This window comes from Aedes albopictus, unplaced genomic scaffold (genome assembly GCF_035046485.1).
Source record: "Aedes albopictus strain Foshan unplaced genomic scaffold, AalbF5 HiC_scaffold_5, whole genome shotgun sequence".
Classification (NCBI taxonomy): domain Eukaryota; kingdom Metazoa; phylum Arthropoda; class Insecta; order Diptera; family Culicidae; genus Aedes; species Aedes albopictus.
Window position 1 is genome coordinate 14,587 of NW_026917309.1, and position 23,791 is coordinate 38,377.

The following is a 23,791-nucleotide window of genomic DNA, read 5'->3' on the forward strand; positions in this document are numbered from 1 at the left end:
ATCCCAATAAATTGCAATGTCCTGTGATGCTTACAGGAGTTCCTTCCGCAAATTTTCCATATTTTTTTTTTATCCAGGAGTTTCTTCTGGAATTCCTGAAAAGATTCGATCTTGGATTCCTCCAGTAACTCATTTCAGAAATTCTTCAGGATTTGCTTCATTGCTACATAAATTTTATACGGGATTTCTTCCGGGATTAATCCGGAAGTTCCTTCCAAAATTCTTCCAGAAGCTGCTTCAGAGATTTTTCCCAACTAACACACATGTTATATAAAAGTTACGACAGCGCAAGTTTTGGTTGTATAGAAGTTTATTTTACGTTATTTCAACACAATGTTAGAATTACGTCAAATAAACTTCTATACAACCAAAACTTGCGCTGTCGTAACTCTATTATAACATGTATGTTGCTTGGGTTCTTCCAGAAACTCTTTCTCATATTCGCCAAGGAGTTCCTTTAAGTATCCCTCAGGAGTTAATTCAGGGTTTCCACCATGGTTTTCTTCTGGGGTTCAACCCTAAGTTCCTGCTGACATCTCATCAAGAATCTAAACCGCGACTTCTGCCGGAATTCGTATAGAAGTTCCTTCTGGTATTCAGCTATTCTTTCTAAGATTCCTCCAGGAGTTCCGTCAATGATTCCTCATGGAGAACCATATGATAATGAGATTCATCCAGGAGCTTCGTCTGGGGTTCTGGATTTTTTTTTGGGATTCTTCTATTAGTAATTCCTTCCTGAATACATCTAGGAGTTGCTTATGTCACTTCTCTAGGAGATCCTTCTGGGATTCCTCCAGGAGTTCCATCTGGAATTCTTAAAGATCTTGCTAAAAATCCTCTGGAAGTTCATTCCAAGAATTTCTTCGGTCAGAACTTTTAGAGATTTCTTAAGGTTTACTCCAGGAACTCCGGGATTCCCTAACATCTTCCAGAAGTCCTCCATCAAATCCTTCCGGGATTCCTCCAGGAATTCCTTCCAGGATTCCTGCGGGAACTCCTTCCAGCATTTCTGCGGGAACTCCTTCCAGGATTTCTGCGGGAACTCCTTCCAGGATTTCTGCGGGAACTCCTTCCAGGATTTCTGCGGGAACTCCTTCCAGGATTCCTGCGGGAACTCCTTCCAGGATTCCTCCAGGAACTTCTTCCAGGATTCCACCAGGAACTCTTTCCAGGATTCCTCCAAGAACTCCTTCCAGGATTCCTCCAGGAACTTCTTCCAGGATTCCTCCAGGAACTCCTTCCAGGATTACTCCAGGAACATCTTCCAGGATTCCACCAGGAACTCTTTCCAGGATTCCTCCAAGAACTCCTTCCAGGATTCCTCCAAGAACTCCTTCCAGGATTCTTCCAAGAACTCCTTCCAGGATTGCTCCTGGAACTCCTTCCAGGATTGCTCCAGGAACTTCTTCTGGGATTCTTCCAGGAACTCCTTTCGGAATTCCTCCAGGAATTTCTTCCAGGATTTCTCCAGGAACTCCTTCCGGGATTCCTTCAAGAACTTCTTCCAGGATTCCTCCAGAAACTCCTTCCGGGTTCCCTCCAGGAACTCCTTCCGGTTTTATTTCATGAATTCCTTCCTGGAGTCCTTCCAAGTTTTTTATAGGATTCCTCCACTGACTTCCTCCACTATGTTTTATAGGAATTTCTTTTGGAATTATTTCAGGATTTCCGTATGGATTTCTTCCATAAGTCCCTTCTTAAACTTCAACACAACTGCTTTCTTCTAGGAAGAATCACAAAAGGAACTCGTACCGAAATTCAAAAATAAATTCCCAAAGAGAATTCCTGGTGGAATCCCGAAAGAAACTTCTGGAAGAATTCCGGAACGAACTCTCACAGGAATCCCGGAAGGAAAGAGGAATTCTTGAAAAATCCCAGTTTCTTCTGGGATTCCTCAGCTCTTGACGATTCTTCTGGGAGTTTACTTAGGATGCCTTCCGGAACTCTTCCAGGAATTTCTTCTAGCATTTCTCTAGAAGTTCCGAGACCTCTTAAGAAATTCCTTTTAAGATTTTTTCCAAAAATTCCTTCTGAGATTCCCACACAATTTTTTCCTGGGATTCCTTCAGAAATTCCATCCGTGGTTTCTCCAAAACTTAATTCCGTGATTCCTACGGGGGTTCCTTAAGGGAATTCTCAATGAGGTCCCTCTGATATTCTTTCAGAAGTTTCATATGAGGTTTCTCCAGGAATTTCTTCAAGAGATTCCTCTCGGATGTCCGTGATTCCTCCAGGAATGTCATCGATGATTCGTCTAGGAATTCATTTCGATATTCATCCAATTATTCCTTCTAGGATTTTCCGGCAATTCTTTCCGAGATCCTTCCAATAATTCATTCCGCTATTTATACAAGAATTGCCTCTATGATTTCTCCAGGAATTCCTTCTGAGATTTCTCCAGGATTTTTTTCTGAGATTCTAATAGGAGTGACCCTCTGGAATTGCTAAAGAAGCTTCTTCCGATATTCTTCCAGAGATTTATTAAGGATTCCTTCAGAAGTTCTCTCTGCAAACATCTGGATGAATTACAGAAGGAATGGCAGGAATTCCAGTAGAAAAACATGGAGGAATTCTGTAAGGAGTTCTTTGAAGGAGATCCCAAAGAAATTCCGGAAGAAGTTCCTGGAGGAATCTTGGAAGGAGTTACTGGAGAATTACCAGAGAAAGATCTTGGTGGAATCACGCAAGAAGTGTTGTTGGATGAAAGAGCTCCTGGATCTTCAGGAAGGAATCCCGGATACAATTCCTGGAGGAATCCCAACTTGGATCCCAAACGGAATCTTCTTAGGAATCTCACTCCTGGAAGGAAGTATTGGAGGAATACGTGAAAGAACTCCTGAAGGAATTCTGGAAAGATTCACAAGAATTCCAGTAGAAACGCCTAAAAGAATGCCGGAAGGAATTCCTACAGTAATCCCTGAAAGAGCTTCAGGGGGAATCTAGGAAGGAATCTTGTATAACTCTTTCTGCGTTTTCTTCAAGTAATGGACGAGAATTATTTTTCAGCTGTTGTCGTGGGACTTTTTTGAAGTTTCTCCGGAAATTACTCTTGAATTTTTTTCGTAATTCCTTCAAGAGGCTTCTTTCTTTTTATTTCTAGAATTTATCCTGTGTTTTTGTTTTCTGTAGAAGTTTATCCCGGGAAATGTCTTAAAATTTCATCTAAAATTTCGCTCGGATTTGCTCCCGGAGCTTCTCTTAAAAGCATTCTTCAAGTGTTCCTTACGGGATGTCACTCAGAGTTTTTCAGGATTTATCCTGAACTTTTTTCGAGAAAATCCTGAAGGATTTCGTTAAAATCTCCCGAGAAGCTCTGGAAATAATACCGGGAAAACTTCAGAAAGGAATTCCTGGATATAGCTCCGTGAAAATCCTCCTAAAGGAATTTTGGAAGGAGTTCTTGAAAGAAGATAATGGAGGAACCCCAGAGTTCCTGAAGAAGTCCCGGAGAGAGTTGATCGATGAACTCCTGGAAGATTTTCAATATGAATATCAGAGAGATTTGCAGAATAAACTTCCAGAGTAATTGCGAAAGGACCGCCAGGAATTTCAGTAGCAATTGTTGGACAAATTCCCGAGTTCTTGGAAGAATCCCAGAAAAGCTAATGAAGGCAACCCGTTAGGAGTTTCCGAAGAAATCCCGGAAGAAGTTCTTGGAGGAATCTTGCAAGCAGCTGCTGCAGGGCTCCTGGGAAAAGTTCTTGGAAGAATCACGTAAGAGAAAAGGTTTTGCTGGATGAAAGAGCTTCTGGAAGAAATGCCGGATGAAATTTCTAGAGGAATCCCAACTTGGATCCCAAGCGGGATCTTTTTAGGAATCGCACTCCTGGAAACTTCTGGTGTTATCTGAAGAGGAAATATTGAAGGAATCTCAGAAGGAATTATGGGAGGAATACTTACGAAACTCCTGAAAAAAATTTAGAATGATCGGCAGGAATTCCAAACAAAATCAAGAGATTGTTTTCCATTTCTTTCAAGAGTTTCTCCTGGGTTTTCTGAAGGAGTTTTCCAGCGATTTCTACAGGAGTTTATCCCGGGAAATGTTTTAAAGTTTCACTTGAGATTTCGCTCGGATTTTCTTCCGGAGCTTCTTTTGAAAGCTTTCTTCAAGTGTTGCTTACGGGATGTCTCTCAGAGTTTTTCAGGATTTATCGTGGACTTTCTCCGAAGATTTCTTTCAGGCTTTCAATGAGAGTTCCTTTTAGGAATTCTACAAGAGTTATCGTTGATACCTATTTCTCACTGATTTCTTTCAGAGGTATTTCCTGGGTTTTAGTCGACGTTGTTTTCAAGATTTCTGGAGGTTTCAAAAGATTTCTTTGCATTTCTAGTGTTTCCCCTGAGATTTCTGAAGTAGTTTATCGTCAATTTCTACAGAAGTTTATTCCGGGATATGTCCTAAACATTCACCCGCAAGATTTCGAGGTTTCGGAGTATAACTATAAGGGATTGACGAACGTCGTATCAGAAGAAATCTCTGGTGAAAATACACGTAGAACTCTGAAACCTTTGAGATCAATTTACGAAGGAACTGCATGAACAATCCCGCGTGGAACTCCAAGAGAAATTCCAGTAACAGCTTTAGGAGAAATCCCTTGAAGAACTTCTGCAGAAGTTTCGCAAAAATCCTGGGAGAAATAGTTGGAAAGCTATCCCGCAAAACTCACTAAGAGAAATCTCTGAAGGATTTCGTAAGGTTAGAATCTCCCGAGAAACTCTGGGAACAGTACCGGGAAAAAATCTTAGAAGCCCTGTAGAAATCCAAGGAATAACTCTCAGGCATTCTGGAAGAAACACCGGAAAGAATTCTGGGAGAAAATCCACAAAACAAACAATAACTAGCTGGAGTTGCGAGAAGCTCCTGGAGAACTATGAATTTATTGCTCTTTTCCAGCTATACCAGTCGGCCAGTATGTCTAGAATAGATGTAAGAACTGTCTGGAATAGATATAAAAACTTGGATTTGAAGGCAAGGTACGTTGATTTGATAAATTGAGAGTTAAATTTGTGTAAAAAAATACCACTCGTTTTGGTGGGATTCGAACCCACGACTCCATAACGCTAGTCCGGCGTCAAACTGGATACAATTTTAAGGGTAAATCCTGAAAGGAATACAAGGAAGCATTCTGGATAGATCCTTGAAGAATTTCGGATCGAATTCAGGAAAGATTTTCAAGCAAATCCCTAAACAAACCTCTGATGGAAATCCCAATCCCTGAAAGAGTTCCTGAGATCACAGGTTTTATCGATATCAGCTGTGTTGCTGTCATAGACGACTTGACCGTGTTACTTGTACGACTTAACCTGGCATAACTCCCCCCTCGAGGGACATTCTCTCCCTCTCTCTCTGTGGACGACACTCACCTGCGAGTCCTCACTGTGTGTCTTTGCTACGATACTACTATTGTTATTGCTTGTACCATTGGTTACGGTGGTGGAAGGCGCGCCGCCAGCCGTCGTTGCTGTTGCTGCCGCCGACGCCGGCGCCTTATTGGATGCGGATACTAATGAAGGAGATTGCTGATGGATGCCGTTGCTTGTGTTGTTGTTGTTGGTGGTGGTATGAGTGCTACTACTACCGTTTGTGTTGCTCATGACGTTACTCAAAACGTTGCTGTTGTTGTTGTTGTTGATGTTAGAACTACTACCAGTGCCGTTATTTACAGACGTTTGCGGCGATAATACTTTGCGTGGGGCGGGTAAGGGAGGTTGCTGCGATTGCGAAGAAGAGTTGGTCAGCTGGTGGTGCTGATCTACCACTTGGACTTGTTGGGTTTGAATGTGGGGCGGCTGTTGTTGCTGGTGTGATGATGATGCTGATGAATGTGGTGCGAATGAGTCTTGCTTTTGCGATTGTGATGTTGGTGATGAGGACGACGAGGATGGCGATGGTGATTGCTGAACAAATACAGGTGAGGTGGTGATGGGAATGCTATTGCTGACAAAAATGTGCCGTGAGAGGTAATTGAAGGTGTTGCCATTTACCTTGTGGGTCACCGTAGTTTGTGGTTGCGCTTCGGGTTGAGCGGTGGCAGCGGGATGTTGTTGGAACGGGACTTCACTTGAAGTGGCGGTATGGTGCGCCTCTGTGGCGGACTCGTCTATCGAACGCCGGTAGCCGGTGTATGCTGGGAAAGAGTAAACACGTGTTAGAAAATCTCATAACTGAAAGAATTCAATTTACTCAGATAAAAGAACAAAACAGACAAAACATACAAACAAAAATAAAGATTTGTCAGCAAAAACATAAAGCAAAAAGAGCAACATAATTATAAAAGTATAGTTTTGTAATTAGAGAAAGAATTTAAAAAAAAAATGATGAAACAGAAATGAATAAAACCGTTTGAAGAAAATAGTGGGACGGAGTCATTAAAACCCACAGCAGAAGCTAACAATAGTTTATGAATTACCCAACAAAAAGCAGTGAACTTAAAAAGAAATCATCTACTTACCTGGTCGATTGGCCATGTACCCGCTCGGGTTCAAACTCTTCAGCATCGGACTTCTGGGGCTGGTCGGATGTTCTAGCGGTCCCTTCACCTCCCGTTGCACCACTAACCGTACGAACCGTTGATGGTCGGTCAACAGTTGCACCGCGTAGTCATGGTGGGCGTTCGTGATGTCGACACCGTTGATCTGTTCGAAAAATGAAATTTCCGCCATGTTATTGCTGGAAATCCTGTTGCACGTGAACATAAAATAGAACAATAACTCACCGCCAGCACCCGGTCGCCCACCAGGATCTTTCCGTCCTTGTGGGCCACTCCTCCCTCGGTCAACCGCGAGATGTAGATTCCTTCCGAACCGTCCTTGAACGGAGCGTGTCCCTTCCCGCCGGCTATACTGAACCCAAGCCCCTGTCCGATCTGGTCCCGGATGAGGGTCGTGTGCAGAATAACCTTATGGGTAATTTCATTTCCGTTCAGCAAGCCTACCGTCGTCGGCATCGGTGTACCGGCATTCCCGTTCGGCAACCCGACCGTATTGTACGAGGAATGTAGTGCTTCTCCCACGAGTCCTCCTCCTCCTCCTCCCCCGCCTGCTATGCCTTCCATCAGTGGCTGCTCGACGGCCACTGCAATCGGGGGAGGAATCATTTTTTGCTGCTGAGGTGCCGGCGCCACCGCCGTCACCTGTTCGACCACATTGATCTGTGCAACCGAACCACTCTCGTCGAACACCGGATGGCCAATTAGGCGGGTCACCTCCCGGGATATGAACAGCACCAGGACGGAACCGCAGGCTTTTAGCACCTCCACTGCGTCGTAATGGTCTGCATCCTCCACCGAGACACCGTTCACTTTAAGTACCTGGGGCGGAAGATGGGGGAATAAATTGAGGGTGATGAAATTGTCGATGCACAGTAGTAAAATCAGAGGTCAAGTATGGTGAAAAAGTTTTAGCGTTTGTTTGAAGACAGCATTGAAATGTGTTTTTTTGACCGTTTCTACTAACAAATACAACCACTGTGCACCTTGGAAAACGAAGTAAAACGAGACATCAATCGCCCCAGAAAAAAAAACTCACCTTATCGCCCACCCTCAGTCCGGCCAGGTCGGCCGGACCACCCTCGGTGACACGGGATATGAAAATGCCCTCGTCGTCGCCTTTGAACGGCGTCGAGCCCTTACCGCCCGCTATGCTCAGGCCCAGCCCGGCGGATGTGCGTTCGATGTGGATCTCCAGCCGGTCCTCCTTGAGCTCGGTGAATGCGTCCGTGGCATCTGGAAGTATGGAAGGTGAAAAAAAAGGTGCGATTATTAAATTTCCGATACAAAGGAATCCTACATGGAAAAATGTCGTCGTCGTCGCGGAAAAAATCGGGCCAAGGAGGTTGGGCGAGCGAGCAATCATACTACAGTCAGTGTTTTTCTTGGTGAACGCGTGCGATCGTTGACCAACTGCGTGAATTCTTGACCGTCTTTTCACCGTCGGTTTGCATGGTACAAACAAAACATTTGGAAAGAGTCGTTTTCCAATACTTTAGACTGGTTCAACATATTAAGCTTACATGCTAGATATACATATTCCTCTTTTTTTGGCGTGGCAGGCTAGTAGAATAGCACATGTATTTCCATACAACAAATTCAGTATTTCCATACAATGAATTCAGTTTCTTTCATGGCGCCACATCGAACCAGTCTAAATTTTCCAATATTTTTACAGCCGCAACAATCGGCCCCGTCCCACGCAACACCAAGTGCAAGGCCGTGAAAAGCAAAAATATACCGCCAAATCCCAGACGGCACATGCATGAATGCACGCATGGGCGCGAGAAGCGGTCCCGGTGGAAACGGCGCGGAATGGAAACCCCACGCACGCACCATATCTTCGGAACAAGTAAGGTGTGGCGGGGAGGGGTATTCCCGCCTCAATCGTTAAACGCGTGCGGAAGAAAACCAAATATTTTGACTAAAATCGTTTATTGTTGTTACTCGATAGCTGCAGGAGCAGCTCCTCCGACCCAACGAACCGACTCCGGCATTGAAAATAAACCACATATTTTCGACATTCGTCAACCCGTGTGCCATGGTGAGCGGAGGGCAGCTTGTGAAAACGATGATGTGATACCCGAGTAAAAAAGATAACCGTTTCAACGTTTGAATGCTTTGCCATCCATGCACCCAACAGAAACACGCGTTTGATAAACAAATTGAGATTAAAATTGCGAAAAAAAAAATCCACGTGATGCGGTGGGAATCGAACCCACGACTTACAATTCGCTAGACTAGCGCATCTCTCCTCTAAACTACGGAGCTACTTGACCGTCTCCGTCCCCTAAAGGCATAGAACTAAATTCGCTTCCGTTAATGCACATGGTTTGTTCCCTTTCGCAATCCAAAGCGAATTGGCAGTCGTGGTCTTTGGTTGCCGCCGGAGCACGTGGATTTCTTTTCACAACTCAAACTTCAATTTGTTCATCAAACACGTGTTTCTGTTGGGTGAATGGACATTAGCCTGGTACACGGTTTATATGGGAAAATATAAAAAATGGAAAAACTCCAACTCCTGTATACTTTTTGAGTTCTATTTTGGTCCCATAGGCATCGTACACAAATTACGTAACGCTATAGGGGGAGGGGGGAGTCTAGCTTAGCGTTACGAGCCATACAAAATATTTTTGGTTTTCATACAAAAAGCGTTACAAGGGCTAGGGGGGAGTCTGAAATTGCCGATTTTAGCGTTACGTAATTTGTGTACCATGCCATATCAACTGTGCCAAATTTCAGATCGATCGAAGAAACTATATTTTAGCGCCCGCCATTCTAAGTTTTTCATACGATTTACTATGGGGAAAATTTACATCTTCAAAGAAAAATCGCTTGAGGTCACCCATCGATCCCTAAAAATAAGTAGTTGAATGATTTCTGTAGATAACTTCACGAGGAATCAGACGTCCGAAGACCGCAAAGCGACATTCGTCGAAAAAGTTATTGAGCCTTACCCGATCGATAAAATGACGTGATTTTATTATTTATTGTTATTCCTTACATGTTAAACAGCGTTGGCATCTTATTCGGTTTTCAAACAATAACTTTTTCCGCATGCCTTAGATTGCTTTGCGGTCTTCAGAGGGTTTGTTCCTCGTAAAATTTCCAACAGAAATCATTCATCGATATATTTTTAGAGGTTAAGGGGCAACCAGTGACGATTTTTCTTTGAAAAAGTGATTTTCCCCATAGTAAATCGTATGAAAACTTAAAACGGCTGGCGCTAAAGTATAGTTTCTCTTATCGAGCTGCAATTTTGCACAGTTGATTTGGGGCAAAAATGGAACTCAAAAAGTGTACACGAGTAAAATGTCTGTTTGTATCCCACGCTAAGGACATCCATCGCTGTGTCCTGTGATTATGTTATCTTAATCTACGTAGACAGAATTGGCTCCTATCACTCTTATTAACTTAACATTTTGTGACATAGGAGAATAACATTCTTTCAAACTTGCACAAAAAATCAAGAGCATGAAACGAGCTCACCAATTTATGTATATATCGCCACAGCCGTAGCGTGCGGTTGACCAGGTTAGTCCCTGTCAAGGGCGCCAGCCTCAGAGAGAAAAACAGCCTTAGAGGAGCGCCAAAAAGGCCTAGGGCAAACAGGATGAATGTTATAAAAATTTCACTGTTTTAAAGTATCTAAGATATATCGTGTGTTTTGACGTTCTTCCAATTTCTCAAGATTCCAGATTTGTCTCGATTTTTTTTTTGAATATTTACCACAACGTCACCTGCAAATTTATCTACTATTTTATTTTGCTAAAATATTTTGTTTTTTTTTTCAATGAACAAAGCAAAATCAATATACTTTCAAAATTCTAGTAAAAGTTTCTTTCTGATAATTCATAAACATTCTCTTGAGGATACTTCATCCCATTCAATCAAATATTTTATTTTATTATGAGATTTATTTTTAATTTTCTCAAAATAAATTAAATATTCCAGGAATTCTCAATACATTTCACAAGATTTTTCGTCGAAATTTTTTGCTTGGTTTCTTTCACAAAATGTTTAAAAAATTCTTTCAGAAATTCTTCTGGGATTGAAATTCTTACGGAAACTTCTTCAGAAATCCTCAAAAACAATAAATCAAAAATTCTTCTCTGCTTTTTGTCTTAACATTTCTCGAAGGATTTCCTTAGAAATTCCTTCAGAGATGTTTTCATGAAGTTATGAAGGAATTGATCCAGAAATTTTTCAAAGGATCCGGATCTTTCTCCAAGGATTTTATTGGATAATCTTCCATTGTTTCCTGAAGAAACTTTTGCAAATCTTCTTTCAAAAAATATTTCATATATGATTTACTTCTAAGAGTTGATACTTCTACTATTCAATACTTATCTCACTATTTTTTTCTGGGTTGCTCCTGTAAAATTGTTAATGAATTTCTTAAATGTTTTTCTAAAGTTTCCTTCATAAATTCTTATAGAGATTCCTGCGCAAATATCTTTAAGGATAACGGATTAGGATTAAGGATCTGCCATGGATTCCTATAGAAACTCCTTTAGAAATCCTTCCAGCGATTCCTTCATGAATGTCTCCGAGAATTCTTCCAAAAATTCATCCAGGATTTTTTTTAGAAAACCATCTATAGATTATATTAGAAAAAAATACCAGTTTCTTTCACCCTCATAAATTCCCAAAAAATATAAATTTGTTATTATTTCAGAAATTTGTCCAGGTATTGCGTTAAAAAATCTACCATTGATTTCATCCGAAATTTGGAGGTTTTTCTAATCCTTCCATGGATTCCTCCAGCGATTCCTTCATAAAACCTTCTAGGGATTTATTTTAAAAAATCCATCAGAATGAGATTCCTTGAGAAATTTTTTAGAGGTTCCTTCAAAAAATTCTTCTTTCAGACATTTTCCCAATTTTTTACATGCATGCTTTCGGGCATTTCTTCAGGAACTTTTTCAGGAATTTCTGCAAGATTTTTCCTTGAATTCCATTAGAAACTCTTTCTGAAGTGGCTCCCGGGTTTTCATCAGGTTTTCCTCCGGATATTCCTGCAGGAATTCTTCCAGAGATTCTTCCAGAGAGAGCTAAAATTCATGAATAAAAAAAAATTAAAAAAAAATGTCCATGTCGATGATCTGTCTAATGTTGACTGAAAATTTTTTTACAAATTTTCTGAGAAATATCTTGAATATATAAAAATGAGTTGGGAGTCCCTTTGAGGCAACAAAACTCAAGAACGGCTGAACCGATCGGGCTGACTCTTGAACGGTTAGGTTCGTATTCGTGGTGGCTGTGTTTATATGTACAAAAAGTTAGGAAAATCAACTAGAAAAGTAAGAAAATTGAAAAAGAACTGATTTTCTATGAGCTGGGAAGGAAATCAACACGACCGAAATGAAATCAATCTAGAGTGCGGTGCTATTTTGAGCTCAACAGTTGTCAAACCACCACAAGACGGCAAGACAAAGTTTGCCGGGACAGCTAGTCTTGAATAAATTTCAGAAGAAACCTTGTCTAGGTTAATGGAAAATTCTAGCAAAACCAATTCGAATCGTTTGAGTCGAAAATTTGTAAAATATATCGTTTGATGGATACCTGAAAACTTCTAAAACTCTATTAAGTGAAAAACACTCTAAGAAAATAAAAAGAATCGAGGAAAATTTGTTTCTTTGCAATACCAAAATACAACTAAAGAAATTTTGAAAAAAGAAAATGAATAACCATGTTTCGCAAATTAACAATGTTCAATTATCGTGGGGCGCCAATCTGGATGCTTGTCAAGGGCGATATGGGACCACGCTACGGCTTTGTGTATCGTCGGCGAAATATGGGGATTGATTGATTGATTTGTCTTTATTAAAGAGCCCTTGGCTCTTATTATTTATTATTTCAGCCCATGGATGGTTCGTCTCTCTCACAAGGGGAGAACGAATCTCACTTGCCCGAATCTCTTCGCCGCTAGCCTAGCGCTCGAACTGTGAGAAAGAACGAAGAATTTCCTATACGCATACCTCCATGTGTGCTTTCGTCGGAGACCATGATACAACATCCAGCCGATAACTGAGTACTTGTGTGTTTATAATAATTGAAGTTGCTCATATTGTAACTTGTTTTCTAGTGTTTCTCCAACGGACACCAATAATACACCTCGTTCAACGTCCCCCGCCTCCCAAGGTCTATACCCTTCCGACGCCGTTGACGAGCCGTTTGTTGTTTTCTTCCGACCCAACGGCAAACGTTTGAGCACCGTTCAGATAAGCAAGGATCTGACTAAGCGGTTTTCATCCGGTATTTCCATTATTGACACGGTCGACACACAGCTAAGCTTCGCGTTACCGTGGGTGACCACAAACAGGCCAACGAGATTTTGAGCCTATGAGCTCTTAACGTTGGAGTACCACGTGTATCTTCCGAGCCACCAAGTCTTGGGGAAGGTCACCGACGAATCTTTGACCTGTGAGGCGATCATGGAAGGTTGTATTCGCTTCAATAGCCATGCCTTGCCTCTTGTTCTGGATTCTGGATACAGCGTTCGGTTTTGCCTGATCCACGGCTGCTTAGGGACTGTGGCGATCCTGGCAACACGGAACAATCATTATCACCAGTCAGGTAACTCACTCTATGCCTAAACACATTCTATGTACCACACTCCAACCCGATCTTGGAACCACACACATAAACACAACCGATCCAAGATCGTTAGGTACACACCAGCACACCACACACTAGTGAAGCCACCGAGCAACCTTCTGTAAATAACTGTACATATGCTTCAGTAATAAACCGACCACAGAAAATAGAACACGCGCTACACATCTTTTCCTGCTCAAGCGTGAATCCAAAAGGACCCCAAAGGACCATGCATAAACCACGTAGACTTTTTGGGGGAAGTCTGGCCAAAGTCTACGCTCCATACAAATTTCAAAATTTGTGGACGAAAGTCTACGAGGGGGAAGGGGGGTCTGAGATGGTCAAAATTTGGACTACGTGGTATAAGAACAACCCCTTATAAGAGAGTTCAACTATCATGGTAATTGCTTGGCTTTTTCAAAAATTCAGCTTGCCATTGCTCAAAATCAGCAAATGGATCCAATGTTTTTGGATACTAAGGGGGCGAACTTAAAGTCAGTTTGTGTCGATGTCCTTTCCGACAAACAACCAGTGGCGTCGCGTAACCTCACTTTTTACCTGTTCACCAAGTATAAATTCTTGAATTTTTTGAACAAATTTGCTTGTAATAATTAGAAAATGACGAGAATAGCTGCATTCACTCATTTTTACTTCGATTTTGATCATAAATCCCCTGAAATTGCAAGTTTTATGGTCGGTGCACAGGTAAAAAGTGAGGTTACGCGACGCCACTGCAAACAACACGAAAGTGACCTTTCACCAATCTTGAACAGCGATTTCTATAATTTGCTGTTCAAGAAGCAGATGAGTTTTGCTAATGGTTTCACGAATTAGCTACATAAGTCTCTCCCAGGGATCATGTTTAAATCCCCTTCTTAGATATAGATCGTAGTCTCATGGAAAATTGCACGTTAAGACAGCATGCGGATGACTGTGTTGTTTCTGTAACGGAATCATTAGCAGTCGATCTGCAAGGACCACTACTGGATACTTTGGACAATTTGTCTTCTTGGGCTCTCAAGCTGGGTATCGAATTATCTCCGGAGAAAACTGGGATGGTTGTCTTTTCTAAAACACATAAACCGGCTTTTCAAGTTTCCGCTTTATCTTATAGGTAAGACAATCACTCACTCTCATTATGTCGGCGTCTGGTTCGGCGCAGTATCATAACGTCCGAGGCCATAATGTCCCAGGGCTTTATGGCGCATTTTTCCGGGGCATAACGTCCAAACATACAAGTATGCCACGAAGTCCGAGGAAAGAAGGCACATAGGATGTTATGACGCACCTAAACTTTTGGACGTTATTTCGCAAAAAAACGCGACTTAACGACCGGGACAGTATGGCCTCGGACGTTGTGATCCGGCCCCGTCTGGTTCGACTCTAAATGCACTTGGGGGATGCACATTGTGTATCTGATACAGGAATGTCAGAAACAAATCAACTTTATGCGAACTATAACTGGAACATGGTGGGGAGCGCACCCGGAAGAACTGATCAGGCTGTACCAAACAACCAATCTATCGGTTTTAGAATACGGGTAGCTTCTGTTTTCAATCCGCGACAAAAACACACTTGCTGAAGCTTCAGCGGGTTCAGTATCGTTGTCTTCGTATCGCGTTAGGTTGCATGAACTCGACTCACACAATGAGTTTAGAGGTACTTGCTGGTGTACAGCCTCTGACAAACTGTTGTCGTTCCGGTTCCTCATCCGATGCGAGGTTGTAAACCCGTTGGTCATAGAGAACTTCGAAAAACTGCTCGAACAGAATCCTCGAACTCGTTTTATGAGTAATATGTATTACTGGTACATGACGCTGGAGGTAAGCCCATCTCCGGTTAACACCAATCGTGACATCTTCTCAGACTTCGACAGTTCCTCTGTGGATTTTCATCTCTCTATGAAGGATGAGGTCCACGGAATTCCAGAATCTTTTCGTTCCGTAGGTATTCCACAATTTTTTTTGCAAATAAGGGGCCGTGCACAAATTACGTCACGCTTTTAGGGGGGAGGGGGGATTTTGCAGACCGTGACGACCCATATAAAGAATATTTATGTCCCATACAAAAAGTGTGACATAGGGGGGAGGGGGTTGGAAAAGGTCGATTTTTGCGAGACATAATTTATGTATCACCCTTAAGTTCGGGCATGTTAGCGGAGACAGACAGTTCTTCATATCAGGTGGTTCAAAAACCGATGAGTCGACTGGTTTTGGTGTCTACAAGGAATTTTATAGCACCACCTTCATGCTTCAAAAACCCTGTTTTGTATACGTTGCGAAGCTAGCGGCTAAGCTCTCTGGAGGCTGTTCGATCAATGAAACCGATGAAGCACTCAGTGTGCTTCCAGAATGGTATACGCCAAGTCTTGAGTGCTTTGTCCAAACGCTCATACACCATCACCATAGCTTGGGTCCCTTCACATTGCTCGATTCCCGGCAATGAGAAAGCAGACTCTCTGGCTAAGGTGGGCACTAGCGAAGGCGATATTTACGAGCGTCAAATCGCTTTCGACGATTTTTTTTGCATTGGCCCGTCAGGAGACCTTAATCAGCTGGCAGCACAAATGGAGAGATGTATAGATAGTTTCACTACTTGCACTCTATCATCCCACAGGCACAGAGAAACAGACGTAACTCTTGGAGCAAATTTTAGTTAAAACATCATCACGAAAACGTAACCGCCCAATACTATTCAAGTTCTGCTTGGCTAGGCAACCAATAGATGACGGTAGTGAGCAAACGTCAAACAGGAACAAAAACGACGTGAGCGCCGCGCGTGGCCAATCGACCTACTACCAAATATTTTCATTCATGCGGTGTATTTAGCGCAATCATTACTTTACACGCAAACTTAAGGTTGATTTAAAGTGGAAGTGGGCAATTATAGAATCAAATTAAGATTATACTGGTATACACCGTGTCCAATAAGTTCTCATACAAAATACAAATTTAGAAAATATAATTTTATTTCACATCTGTTATTAATATTTTCAAAATTGAATTCAATATTGAAGGACCACATAAAACTGATTCAATAAAGCATACGGTTTAGAATAACGTTATTATCTATTTGTTTTTAGATGCCTAGCAGAAGCAGTACACTTCCGTTTTTTGAAATCAGTTTTCTCCAGCACGCCAATAAATGTTCGAAAAGTGTTTTACTCTGCGATTGCTAAATAGACTCCATAATGTTAAATTTTAAGTTTTAATGCAAAGTATTGTATCAAATGGTTACACAAAAGCTAAAACAATACAATTTTAGTAATGATATGGTAAGATATTTTCAAGTAAGCTCAACTTGGGCAGATTTCCTTGAAAATGACCGTTATATTGAAGATAAACATCATAAAACGTAAATTTCGGACAGAAATTACCACAATAGGGACACAAGCATGTTTTATGAGTGAGCATAATATGAATCAACAAGATAATATGTAGCCATGCTTCTTTAACACAATAAATTTCATTAAAACAGGTATATGGACATTTTTGTTAAATTAACGTTTTATTTTGTACAACATAAAACGGCTTCGTACTTCACCAATACAGAGTCTCATATTTTTTCTCTTCTGGTCATAGTTGCTACTAGCAATGGTGAGGACAGGAACCTAATTTGTTTCAACTTAAATCCTTTGCTCGTTAAAATGAGACGAAATACCAATGAGAGGGCTTGCGTGCCGACTGAAATGAACTTACGACACATAAGCGATCAGCAGAGAAGGATAAAGGGCAATTAATTCCAAAACATATGCTGTATTTGATCAGTGTTAAATGGCCTTTCAATAAATAAATTTACTTTGAAAATCCTAATTACAGATGTGAAATTAATTCAATTTGATTTTGTATGAGAACTTATTGGACACGGTGTAATCTTGAAGCAGTCGCATAGTTACCCATTTCCACGTTTAATCAACTTTAAGTTTGCATGTAAAGTAATGATTGCACTAAATACACCGTATATCTGCATTAAGGTGGCCCACACTTATATGAAAAACAAAAATTTCGAAAAATGTCAAGTCTTACCTCCTAAATCAGTTGTTTTGGACTCCCAGAAGCTACGTTCAAAATTTGAGCAAAATCGGGTGAGCCTAAGGGGGCGCTCAAAACGATTGACGTTTGTATGGGAAAACTTGGCCAAATGTATGCAGAAATTTTAAGTTTTCGAATTTTGCCGCTAGGTGGCGCTGTAAGCGTTCCATAATCAAACCCCTTGGTATTATTGTAGGTGACTATATACCAAACAACTTTGTCGAAGACCACAAAGTGATCCAACGTCTGTGAGAAAAGTTATACACTAGATCAAGTGAGTATAAACTTTATTGTTGTTTTTCCAATACATGTAAAGGAATAATATCAATAATGAAATCTCAATAATTTGCCTCACTTTGCCTAGGGTATAACTTTTTTCGCAGCCGTCGGATCACTTCGCGGTCTTTGACAAAGTTGTTTGGCATATAGTCACCTACAATAATACCAAAGGGTTTATTTATTGAACGCTTACAGCGCCACCTAGCGGCAAAATTCAAAAACTTAAAAATTCTGCATACATTTGGCCAAGTTTTCCCATACAAACTTCAAGCGTTTTGAGCGTCCCCTTAGGCTCAACCGATTTTGCTTAAATTTTGAACGTAGCTTCTGGGAGTCCAAAACAACTGATTTAGGAGGTAAGACTTGGTGTTTTTCGATTTTTTGTTTTTCATACAAGTGTGGGCCACCCTAATTTGCATGCAATAAGGCTTCAGTACATTAATATCATTCATCAGTTTTTGAAACACGTGTTGATGTCAGAATTCGATTGCCATAAGACCCTGGTTTTGGTAGTCCACCATTACTTGATGTTGTTGTTCGTTCCCCGTCTTGTCCTCCGCCTTCAGTTTATCCTCTTCTTGTCGTTATTTACCGATGATGTCTTTTCATTTTGGGTCCGTTAGAGATCAAGACAGTCCGTCCCATCAAATGACCAGCATTATAAACTAATGTTATTCCCTAACGGAAATGTACACAAGAAAATGGTAGAACCAAAACATATCAAGACATTTTTTCCACGAAATTCAGTGACATTCCCCATCACTGTTTAACCACAGTATCACAATCATCCTGCCTTTTGTTTTCATTTTCTGCTCGGGCAGCCACTCAAAGCATGATGCGTTTCAAACCGCCCCGAACGATTCATAACGTGATTTGATATCTTAACTCCCAACGATGATGACGATAGGCAGGGAAGGCGTCCTCGTTGAGTTTGTTAGAATCGCGAGCTAAAAGGAAACTAGTAATCGCTAAGAGAGCATCGAATGTCAATCGATAATAAACAATAAACGCGCTGCTTTTGAATAGCGCACTACTCGCCACTTGGCGTAACGACTGATTGCGACGATATGATAAAACGGCGCATTTCTTCGATGACAATATTTGGCATTCCTGTGGCGTATTAAACACCGACAAAACAACGCGGACGAAGATGGATAGATAGTTGAAAGACCAAGCCGGTCCCGTTGGGAAACGCAATTTTTACGACGTGTTTATGCTAGTTAATTTCGCCGTTATCGCCGAGTCACCTTCGGGTGGAATTTCTTGAGAAGCATAACCATACACTCATATTGTTTCATAAGCTATTATCACGAGGTAATATTTCATCAGAATATTAATAGGGGTACTCACTAAACAGATCAAATTGCTGCGTAAGCCATGATTTTCTGCTTATTTGAAATTTTTCATGATTTTGCGAATGAAATAATCAAAGATTGCTTTGGTGATCGCGAAGTTTAATCAGTTTAATCAGTTTAAGCTGTTAAGTGAATCCCCCTAATAACTTATAACTGTTAACTGAGAGAGGCCCGAATGATTGAACTCAACAAATGTATATCTGAGCGATTCCAAGCAACAGCATCAAAATTGAGGAAATTTTTTAATTCATGATTTTCTATTGAACTGAAACTTTGCACAGTTTTTCAGTTCCATTTCAATCGCCATTTTTCGATATCAAATTTTTATTTTGAATCACGACTAACTTTTTAAAAGGGTGTATGTGAAAATGGTTCAAAAATATTCAAAAATCTGCACAGCCAAAATGGTTCGTTCGATTGCTATGAATTTTTCAGCAAAGTTAGATAACTAAATGGTATTTCCTAAGAAAATATACACTGTGAAAAAACATCTTTTTTAATATTAAAAAATATCATTTTTGTCACAAAAACTCAAATATCTCAAAACCCTATCTTTTTACCATCGTAATTTTTTGGGGAAAGACGGTCCATTGTATTAGCAATCTACCATAAAAATTTGGTGATGGTAAACTAATTAACAAAAAAGTTATAACATTTCAAACATTTCACTATTTTCACATTTGGTAAATATTTTTTTCTGTGTAAATTATTTCGGTCAGAAATCGCAGTTTGATGCTGATTTTATTGTTCAGCAAAGTTAGATAACTAAATGGTGATTTCTAAGAAAATATACACTGTGAAAAAAAATATTTTTTTAACATTAAAAAATATCATTTTTGTCACAAAAACTCAAATATCTCAAAACCCTATCTTTTTACCAACGTAATTTTTTAAGGAAACCGGTCCATTGTACTACTGCAGTAATTCTGAAAAGTGACGTAAGCGCCATTCAAAATTTCGATATTTTTTGGTATATTATTTATAATATCTGGGGTGAGAATAACACTGTGGTATTCCTGCTGTATTAGAATGCAAGATCTAATCGTAATCTATCATATTTGGAAAGAAACTTAAAGGATGAGCAAGAGTTTTATGCATAATAACCAAAAAATGGGCCAAAACTATCAATGTCGCTTACGTCACTTTGCAGAATTACGGCAGATTAGCAATCTACCATAAAAATTTGGTGATAATAAACTAATAAACAAAAAAGTTTTGACAATTCAAACATTTCACAATTTTCACATTTAGTAATAATTTTTTTTTAGTGTAAATTATTTCGGCCGGAAATCGCAGTTTGATGCTGATTTTATTGTTAATGGCCTTGCGTGAGTAGAACAAGCTGTTTTTATTATGTATTATGTATATTATATGTACAGTAATGTTCCGATTTTATCACGCCCTCCGCGCATTGATCGTTTATTCATTAATTTGCTGTTACATTTGAGGACAAGTGTTTTCCCTCTTCTTCAAGATGAATGGTGAAAGCGTGTTTTGCAACGTTAAAAATATTGAAATGGGTATAGATGTTGAAGTATATTTCAAAGCATTTTTGAAAAGGGGCGTGATTATATTGTTTAAACAGATGTCGCTGATGGTATGGTGGCATGACTCTCTGCACTTAGCACTTCTGGCAATTTCTCAGATGGCTCGTCTGTCAAAGTCTAGACGGCAGGACGTGCAAATGCGTAAATTTGTATTCAATTTGGGCATAACCAGTTTATCTATGGTGCTTTCGGTGAGATTTCGTAACTCTTTTGAACATTTTTTTTCATCAAACGGTCTACAAGAGAGCGTTGAGTTGAAGACCTTTGAGAAAGCGATTGTTCATGTTGTTCGTTAGATTATAATAAACAAAATCACTTATTAGTTTTAACTGACCAGTTTGGTGTTGTTTACTTGGCTGAAGAAAAAAATTACTATAAAATTTTTAATATCCATAGCGGTAGTATTTTTTTTTTGCTTTTTCGTGAGCATTGTCATGGTATGTATACAGACAAACAAACTTAACACTGACGAAATTTTCATTGACCACGCCTTTAACGATCATTTTGAATCTTGGTTGTGGCTTTTATGACCAGAAGAGTGCCCATCGTTTTTCTTTGCGTTTGACGTTTCACACTAGCGCCTTCTGATGACGATATTGCACAACGCAGTGTTTCGTGAAACATTTCCACCAGGTGGTGGTAGTGGGAACTGGGCGATGGATTTTCACGAAAATTATTCTAGGCGTTTCGTCTGTTTGTCTGTGGTATGTACCTCTCATGCATTTGTTGTTGTTGAAGTTACTCGCATTCTTCCGATCATAAAGTCTGTTCTCTAAGAGGTATTTTTTTTGCAGATCAACTAGACGTATACGCGAATATATAAAACTTTTATTATGCAGCTTTCGTCTTAAAAATAAGTTTAATTCCATTTTTCTTATGATCAACAGCTTTTCAACGCTATCAAGGGAACTTTTCAACAGTCACGTACAATAAAAAGTATGACACTCTCAATATTTTTGATCACAACACTGGATCGCGTCTAAGTTTCAAATAGATACTATAGTAATTATGAATAATCAAACAAAAATATCATGAAAACAACTTGTTTAATTCAGGCGGTAGCCTTTACAATAAAATCAGCATCAACATATAATTCTCGAAATAATTTACACAGAAAAAAAAATTTTTTTTGTTACTAAATGTAAAAATTGTGAAATGTTTGAAATGTTATAACTTTTTTGTTTATCAGTTTACCATCACCAAAATTTTATGGTAGATAGCTGATATAATGGGCCATTTTCCCTAAAAAATTGACGTTGGTAAAAAGATAGGGTTTTGAGATATTTGAGTTTTTGTGACAAAGATCATATTTTTTTAAAGTAAAAAAAGAAATTTTTACAGTGTATATTTTCTTAGGAATCATCATTTAGTTATCTAACTTTGCTGAAAAATTCATAACAATCGAACAATCCGTTTTTGCTGTGCAGCTTTTAGAATATTTTTGAACTATTTTCGCATACACCCTTTTGAAAAGTTAGTCGTGATTCAAAATAAAAATTTGATATAAAAAAGGGCGATTTAGATGAAATTGAAAAACTGTGTAAAGTTTCAGATATTTTTGAAATGGTCGCTCAGGATCGACTGACATGACTCCGTGGAACGCCTCATCTGTGTGTGAGTATGTTTGTAGCAGTTTTTTCGTAAACAATATTTTTGGATTGTTTTTAGTTAAGTTTCCTTGTTTTACTGAACTAGCTAATGTAAAATGATTTATGCAGGCCAAAAAATTTAAATAGTTTAAAAGTATACAATAAATTCTAGTGACTAGAACGATCAAATGTGTAGCAATACAACTCAGACAAGCTAAGCAAAATTTCAATTTACTTCTTCAATTAACACTATCTGAGAGATGTGCACTTGTTAAACAATAAATATACGGTCCATTTCAAGTTTGCCTCCAGTATTGAATTCGATCTTTATGACATCATTCGTTGTATGGAGAACCACTTGGCATTGTAGACCCAACCAAACGCTTACCATATGGAGCTGTGTAGCCATCTCGCTGTTTTTTTAGGTATACTGAACACCTGTTCATTTAAGTTGCAAATAAAATAAGAACTCACTAATATGTAACAGAATTCCGTATTCAACACTGTCTGGCTAAAAATCAGAAAACTTCGTTCTATTAAAATAATCTGACAAAAAATCGCTTTAAAAATTCCGACTTCCTTAAATTTTCTTTTTCGCACACAGATGGCCTATTTCGTCGGCCGCCACTTTGTACAAACAATTCCCGGCTAAGTTATTACTAGTGGCTGCTAATCTTTAAATACTCCCACATTGTTCAGTGAAGTGTATTATTTGCTCTCCGCCGTGATGCCGTACTCGCCCCAAAAATACTCCTCCGGCTAGGTCGTTCCATCTCCATATGCATGTTCAGTTTAAATCAATATCTGTAAGGGTGAGGCCGGTTTAAACACTCAGTCTCTGAAACGTATAAAGTTCTTCAAGAATCTTCAATATTGACCTTACAGTCTAAGAACTACGCATGAGAAAGTTACACCAGGAAAGATCTCAGAACCAGGAAAGTGGCCGAATGACGAAACCCTAACCTACCCTACCCAATCTCGTTTGTACTTTCGTAAGCAAACTCACGCCTATATAAGCTTCGATCGCTTTTTCCACGCCATCCAATGATGAGCGCCAAGTGTGAGAACTGAACCGCAACCAACCGCCTGAAAGTGAATGGGCAGGATTGGATCTTCCCGGTGAGCCCTGCCAGAGGGACGGCGGGCGGTCAGAAGAGCAGGTGGATCCACCAACCAACATGTGGGTGTTTAAAAACCGATAAATTCGTATTGAAACCGGCTGCCGCCTGCGCTGCTGGTTGTTCGAAATAATAGGCCCCTAGAATAGGCATCACCTATCGGGTTGAAGGTGCCGTGTTAATTTTCGACAAACTAGAATTTTGTGTTAGCTTTGAACTGAAGGGTCCGGAAATCAGTACCCCTACCCTAGTAGAAAATTTCCACTTTGTTGGGTCGTATGATGGCGGTATGGACTGGTCAGTAGTTATCCGGAGGTGAGAAGCTGGAAGGCACGAACGTGTTCCCACTTTTTGTCAGGGTCGAGTACTGTGTACACGATCGTTCATTTCGTATATCACATTGCAGCAGCACACAGCAGCGCACACTATTGCCAAATTTTATTTATGACGGAACAAAAACAAACAAGCTCGCCGGCCTCTCTTTTGGACAAACACAAAGGCTAGTATGGCAGGTATCCCTATCAACTGGAAACTGGCAGCAAGAGAGTCATCACAATTGTTGCTTCCTGAATTGGGCTTCAAGTGTCACAGTGAGGGATAGAGAATGTCACCGATGGTCATAAAATAAGGGATTCCATATTGTTTCTATAAATATATTGATTGCACATTTGTAGGCCCATGCAGTATCGGAAAGAATAGTTAGGACATTTCTAAAAAAGGAATGACATCAACTTCATCAAGAGTATATTAGCCAGAATTTCTTAATGATAAAACTAAGCGTGTT

The 23,791-nt window shown here is 40.0% G+C and overlaps 1 protein-coding gene across 19 annotated transcripts in view; it reads right to left on the reverse strand.

Annotated features, from left to right (window-relative positions):
• The window catches only part of LOC109415434 (protein lap4), a gene marked incomplete at its 3' end in the record, with an annotated part of 212,425 nt that overhangs the window by 13,332 nt on the left and 175,302 nt on the right, over positions 1-23,791 (reverse strand). For 16 of the 19 annotated variants that reach the window (XM_062843738.1, XM_062843748.1, XM_062843746.1 and 13 more), the window contains 5 exon segments: positions 5,365-5,712; positions 5,986-6,128; positions 6,453-6,636; positions 6,717-7,310; positions 7,528-7,724. In XM_062843738.1, the coding sequence (XP_062699722.1) occupies positions 5,365-5,712; positions 5,986-6,128; positions 6,453-6,636; positions 6,717-7,310; positions 7,528-7,724 (1,466 nt within the window). 19 annotated transcript variants of the gene reach the window in all.